The sequence below is a fragment of the Macrobrachium nipponense genome, chromosome 27, assembly GCF_015104395.2.
Source record: "Macrobrachium nipponense isolate FS-2020 chromosome 27, ASM1510439v2, whole genome shotgun sequence".
Classification (NCBI taxonomy): domain Eukaryota; kingdom Metazoa; phylum Arthropoda; class Malacostraca; order Decapoda; family Palaemonidae; genus Macrobrachium; species Macrobrachium nipponense.
The window spans coordinates 15,547,455-15,554,681 of record NC_087216.1 but is presented as its reverse complement, the minus strand read 5'-3'; the positions used below and the strand labels follow the sequence as shown (position 1 = coordinate 15,554,681).

Below are 7,227 nucleotides of genomic sequence, written 5' to 3'. Positions count from 1 at the left end.
CAGATTTTCGGATGGGAAATAATATGGCTTCATACATATGTATTCAGTGACAGAACTATGATTTTAATTTTACACACATATATATATATATATATATATATATATATATATATACACACACATATATATATATATATATATATATATATATATATACATATATACATACACACACACACACACACACACATATATATATATATATATATATATATGTGTGTGTGTGTGTATGTGTGTGTGTGTGTATGTATATGTATAAAACCATGTTCATTTACAAGTTAAACTCGAATCATGTACAGAACATGAAGACGTGTTTTATGCATGTGGTTACATATGCATATAAATTGTCACTGCTCCATATCATAGAATTTTAATGACTGATTACTCCTAACCATTTTTGAAGAGTTTAAAAGCTTTTCTTTTCAATATTTCAGTAACTCAATATTTGCGATAACCAGTGAGGCCACAGTTACAAAACTGTCTTATGCATCACCCTAACGTACCAAAAGGGTTTTCATTATTCAAAGTAAATCGTGGTTCGTTTTCCTTGACTTGGTCAAAAAGTGTTTGCTGGGTATATATTGGGAAACTGGCGTCGTCTTTGTTGACACTTGTGCGTTTGAAAATATTGTACACGTCATTAATATAACTCTCAGATCTTTCCTTCAGAAGGCTCTTCCAGTAATCGAAACTGCTCTAATACTGCAGTTTCATAAATATGCATCGTTCATATCTATTAACTCTTATGTACACATTAGTCTATTTATGAAACTATGTAATCTTTGAAATATTATTAATCTATGATTGAATGATTCCAGTGACTTAGTCTTTAAGAAAGTTTATCGTTTTCAGAAGAATAAAAAGAAGATGAAAAGAGCATTTCATGGCCTTACTGTCTCAAGCATTGAAAGGAGCGTGGTGGCCTTTGGCGACGAGAAAGTTAAGTTACGCTCATTAAAAGTCTTGTATTGCTAAACAATGGTCTCTGAAGACTAAATAAACTCTGCGCATGTTTCGATTCTAGACAAAGTTATTCGTTTTCATATGGATCACATGCGCCTCGGAAAAAACATTTCCCTCAACGTAGCCCTTACCCTCTCCTTGTTATATACTTTTTTTCAGGTCAAGAAGGTTGGACGTCATTAAAAAAAAAAAAAATCCGTCCATATTCAACTGATATGATTCATCGCTCGCTGTCACCTTCACCATCCTCATCATGGTCAGCTTCGCGCGCTCTATAAAGGCACTGTCGCCATACGAACTCACAGTAGTTTGTCCTGAAGGGAGAAAACGGCAATCACGTTTTTCGCTTCACGCCAGAGAGGAAGTCGCTCGCACGAGGAGGCTACAAAACATGACATATACATAGACCTGACATACTCGTCTGTGTGGGTGTTTGCGTGTCTGTGTCTGTGTGTGTACAGTACACCGATTCAGGGGTACACATCAAGTACAGTTGTGATGATTAACGGCTGCTACATCCGCGTGCCCCCGTGTGAGGAAGATTGACGGGGGAAGGTTTCCAGGGAGTCTCTCGTGTAGGGAGCGTGTTTGACACCGATCTATTTATACATGACACCCAACAAGAAGCTAAATCTCGGAGGAGGCGGTGTAGATGGTCAAGTAAGGGCGAGGTTCTCGAGGGAAAGCGAGCGGCGGTTGGTCATGGTGAGCTTCTTCTTGTGGTGCTGGTAGTCTGGACTGTTGGTCAGGGTGTGGAGCAGTTCGTGGACCGCGTGCGACAGGCGCGGCGGATTCGGGCTGACCAGGGGTCTCAGGGCCCTGCCCATGACGAAGGTGGGCCTTAGGGTCGTGCCCCGGGCGATGTGGCGCTGGTAAGAGATGTCGGGTAGGCAGGCCTCCAAGCATCCCTCAGAAGAACTGGAAAAAGAGAAAGACATTAATGCAACATATTGTCATTAACAATTGTACAACAAAAGTATTGTGTCCTGTACAAATGAATGATTTATAAATAAAATTCTTAATGATTAAATTATTATTAAAGCCTTATCTTCCGGAAAATCATGGCATAAATGCTATATGTATTAATGATGAACCTGAAAAATGACAAAAAGGTACTTGACGTTCAAGAATCAGTTATCTCTTTCGTAAAAACACCCACAACCAGAAAAAATACATATTATTATAATCATTGCTATCATCTTTGTTACTGTTTTGCACTAGTTTAACTAGACCAGGGAGTCCCGATTCTAGACTTTCATAACGTTCGTCCAAAGGGTTTCTTCATAAATGAAAAGTGAAAACTGGTGTAGAATAAATTTTAAGTTAGACAACTAAGTAAGGAAAGACCAAAGAGAACCCTCAACCTTCTCATGAAAGAATTACCTTTATAAGCCATAACTTTCATCAATGCACTACTAAGTTATAAGCATTTCACAAATGACGAACTAATACTGGATCTGATGATGAATTCGTTTTTTCTTAAACGAAAAAGCACAATTTTCCTGGACAGCCATTATTACATCTGTCCACTAATTGCTGACTTAATGATGATCCTCTGTATTACAAAAAGGTCACAATCCTACAGCTGCTTTTCGCTACTGAAAACCTCATCCATAGACCAGTCTTAAATACTACGGCATTCAACTCATTACTTGCGCTTGCTACGTATAATTAGGCAAAGAATATACTTAAAAAAATGAAATTCCGAAACTAACAAAAAAACTTATTAATGAAGGGAACTAATTGTTCAGACAGTTGTTTAGCTGTCATTTGCATTAAGTCAAAGGCATGTTGCAAATAGAAAAAATAATATTCTGTTCACGGTATACTAAAAAGTATACTAAAATGCAATTTAATGGACTTGACATTTTGTCATGAATGCTGCTCAATCTCATGGCAACATTAATAGGGTTTAAAGGGCAGGGTATTTCAGTGCAAAGGTCACGAAAGGCTCTTCCAGACACTTAACATTAAGATACTAAACACTGATCACAAAAATTTCTTCCTGACATAAAATGAGAGATCTGGCCATAATCACAATTGCTTCTCCCACCCCCGCAAATGCATACCGAGGCATTAAGTAACACTCACAAAAGCTTCTATGAAATTTACATTAGGATGCGAAGACACCCCAGAGGCAGTGTTACTCAATATTGACATCTTGATTCCCAAAGCCTAATTTCGCAAATATCTTAAACATGAAAATGTGTAGCTTAATGAATAAGAATTCTTTTTAGGCTTCTCTAAATTCATCATAAAAACCCGTTTTTGAGAAGCGACGCAACGATGGTAGCCGAAAAATAAACAACGCATTGGAAACAATTTACGCAAGCGAGGAAAATTGCCATGCTTGTTATATTTTATGCCACTCGTCACTTTTTGTTTTCGTGCTTAATGAAATCCTTCAAAATAATGAAAAGTACACAGACATCGCAAAGGCGAATGACGGTGGGGAGAAGAACAAGAGGACTTCGTTAAATGACGCGTAGCGTTTTCTGATGAATGAGTTACGGAAAACGAACGCCATTAAAAGCGCCTATGCAGCGATTATTTAAATGCATCGGGTTGATTGATGGATTATTTTGCGAGGTGATTTCTAAAATATTTTAGTTATTGGAAAATCATATGTAAACTGCGAGTGAAACTGACAAATTGGCAAGAAACGAACACTCGGGTATATCCATCTTTCTACTTAGAGAAATTAGTTAGCACAGAGACTAAATAGCAGCATTAAACGGGAAAAGTGCCATGTACTACAAACAAGAGATAACCATAAGCAAACATTGGAAAATTCAGTTATCGCAATACATGACACTGCCAATTTCTTTCTAAAGCTATAAAAGGCATCCAACACAATACCTATTCCTTCAGAAAGGGTTATACAACTGTATACAAATACATGAAGTGATTAGGTATATTTTTAATTCCAGAATAACATAGTTACCAGCTAACCCCGTGAAGCAGAGAGAATTTATTTTTTATGTACTTCGCAGGAAGTGGAAAAGGGGCCAATATCGTTACTTAAAACACGTGACATTTATTTAATAAAGCATTTCATACCTAAGGCTCATTGATATAGTCAAGCATTTTTCGTAGGGGAGGAAAATTTGTATAAAAAGCACAAAAATCTATATCCTACAACGGTTCTATACGACGTCAATATTTCTCTAAAAGGAACAAGAATGTAACTATGGCTCATTACACCTACTTCAGTATAAGAACATTTTCGATTAATGAATAAGAGTAGTGTTTCAATGACAATATCTGAAAGTTTAGGAAACGTGGTAACCTCTTTAGGTCAAAGGAAACAATATTCATAAGTGTAGAATTCTACTATGCAGCTTAGTGGTTTAACGTACTTGGCCATACTATATACATAACTGTTTCCTTCTTAGGATATTTGCTTATATTAGAATCCTAAGCAAATGTAAACAAAATTTTTAAAGTATAAACACACATAGCTTCCACATACAACACACACGCAATCACCCAAAGGCTACGAACTACATGTGTACGTATATACCTTGAAGAAAATTCATTAACAAATCTCAAAAATGATTTCTGGCGTTGTGCTGGTTTCTCGCCAGCGACAAAATAATCGAATTTTACATCCACTCTACCAGCAACCACGAAAATAAACGCTCAGGCAATGCCGAGCAAAAGTAGGTCTAAAGTCATAAAGAGCCCTTGGCACTTGGGTACGATAATGAGCACTTGACATATATGTGCAAAGCACATTCCATTCAACGTAGCGTCTAATATTTGGATCTGGATTGAACTGATGAAATTTAAAATGCCATTCCTGGTCAGGGTCAACGAAATTCACGACATTAAGTAAGATGTTTGGGGTGATGTTGGGGAGACACTTATTGCAAACTGACTTACAAAAAGAAATTTCTGGTCTGTTTTATATTATTATTATTATTATTATTATTATTATTATTATTATTATTATTATTATTATTATTATTATTATTATTATAATAATAATAATAATAATAATAATAATAATAATAATAATAATAATAATAATAATAATAATAATAATTATATTATTATTATTATTATTATTATTATTAATGACACTGCCTGTTTCTTTCCTTTCTCTAATAAGACATGTATCACATATATCGGAAAGTGAAAATTAGCACAAGCACAGGTTTTTCATTATTTTACAGTGAAAAGTCTTTTATATGGAATAATTGAATTAGATCTGAGAATTATGCTGAATAATGCAATTCCATCTTTTCCCGAATTAAGTATTGTGTTTAAAACTCTGTTCACAAAATAATCAATCTGTCATGAAATCAGTATCTGTTGTGGTGTCTCCTCTATAATGTTCAGTATTTGCGACACTAGTTATATTAACTCTGTTGTATATAATAATAATAATAATAATAATAATAATAATAATAATAATAATAATAATAATAATAATAATAATATTAATAATAATAATAATACCTGGACCTGATATCTGTTTACCAGTGTATACTGTTAATACCAGTATGCCAGATATACCAGAATCCTGTTTTTAAATAATAATAATAATAATAATAATAATAATAATAATAATAATAATAATAATAATAATAATAATAATAATAACAACATTATGGATGCCCTTCCTCACCCTAATTCTGGCCTATAGCAGTCGACTAGCTACCATATACAAAATCCAATTATTATCATTATCAATAATATTAATATCAGCCACGTAAACTCTGTTTGATACATGCGCGTTCCATTTAACTCCCCCAGGCACGTATCCCGTTCGAAAGTACTGCAGAGCGAATGCAGGATATAATAACACTATTTAATCAATCGTATTTCGAAAGGCAATTTTTCGCTTTAGAATTTTACTGCTCACTGTGAGTTCGAGCGATTTTATCGCTCGCATTAATTCGCTCGGCGCGTTGCTTTTGTTTGTTGCTGCGTTTTTGATGCAGGCACGTCTCTCTCGCATTTCTCTATGATACTGACGTCGAAGCAAATGCATACATATTCATACATACGTAGAGACATACTTTCACGAATCGACGTAAGGAACCGTAAGCTTTAAATCCGTCTCAGCACCTAAACGAGAATTTTACGATATTTTACGACGTTCCTTATTAAGGAGATGCAAAACGTTTAAAGATACAGGGTACTTGGTATTCAGGAGGGTGACTTCCTGGCTTACAAACTCCGGAAAGTAGCTTTTAATGGGGACGATAAGGAAAGTTTTGCGGGAGGACTTACGAGTAGTGGTTGATGTTAAAGCAGAAAGGGAGTAAGTTTAGTCATTTGTGTTACGAAATAATGTGATACATTTATGCTCAGCTGACTGGCTGCTAAACAAATTCTCTGTCGCGACATTAAACAGCACTTAAGCTTAATCTAAAGCTTAAATGAACAGCACATAGAGAATTCGTATTTTGTAACAATATTCTGTATAATACCAGACTAGTCCCACGCACAAAAGAAAATTCAGATTTCTGTAGGGAAAATTCCCTGGTATGCGGTATTTTTACAGTTGAATGGATCCTAAGAGTATTACTGCTTATGGTGTACTAGCAGGATCGGAAAGTTACCCAACCCACGACAATCACAGACGCCACTGCCGTGAATGCCTGTGCGCTCGCGTGTGTGTACACGAATTGTATGCACGCTTTTTTATGCGTATAATACACATATATTAGAAAATGGGCAAAGAAATTAATGAAAGACATGCACAGTGTTGATGAGTATTGAATGCTGTAGATATGTAAGTGAGATCTGGGTAGATGTACATATCATTTAAGAACTATACATCACGATTATGGAATCAATCAACGGTCCCAGCTAATGTCACCGATTATAGTGCACGACCATTTTTTTGTCGGCTCCGTAAGACCGAAAGGGTGTCATTATTCATCTTCCTAATCACCAGCCATCACAGTGAGGTTTCTGGCATTCGCAGAGGAACGAGGTAGAAAAATGACTTTGGAGGAGTTAAAAGTAAGTGAAACGTGGGTAGCAAATACCGTAGAGTTTATAACACTGTCCTGTGAATAAATGGGGGCCCTGCTTTAATCTTCGGAATCGGAATACACCTGTTTTCAAGTACACGATGAAAGAAGTTGAACTTTAACGCAAAAGCCGAAGCACAAAGAATTATTATTGATTAAAGTCATTACGAAGTGAATATCTGATATCTCTCAGTCCCATAGGTGAAAACAGCTAAGATTGTGTGTTTTATGGTACGGTGTAGATTGCTAATGAATGGATCCTTGTAGCGTTCCT

The 7,227-nt window shown here is 35.7% G+C and overlaps 1 protein-coding gene across 1 annotated transcript in view; it reads right to left on the bottom strand.

The window, feature by feature from the left end:
• Positions 1-230: 230 nt before the first annotated feature.
• Positions 231-7,227, bottom strand: part of LOC135200508 (uncharacterized) — a gene marked incomplete at its 5' end in the record, with an annotated part of 71,990 nt that continues 64,993 nt past the window's right edge. Inside the window, 1 exon segment of the mRNA XM_064229158.1 lies at positions 231-1,881. Coding sequence (XP_064085228.1) covers positions 1,620-1,881 — 262 coding nt within the window.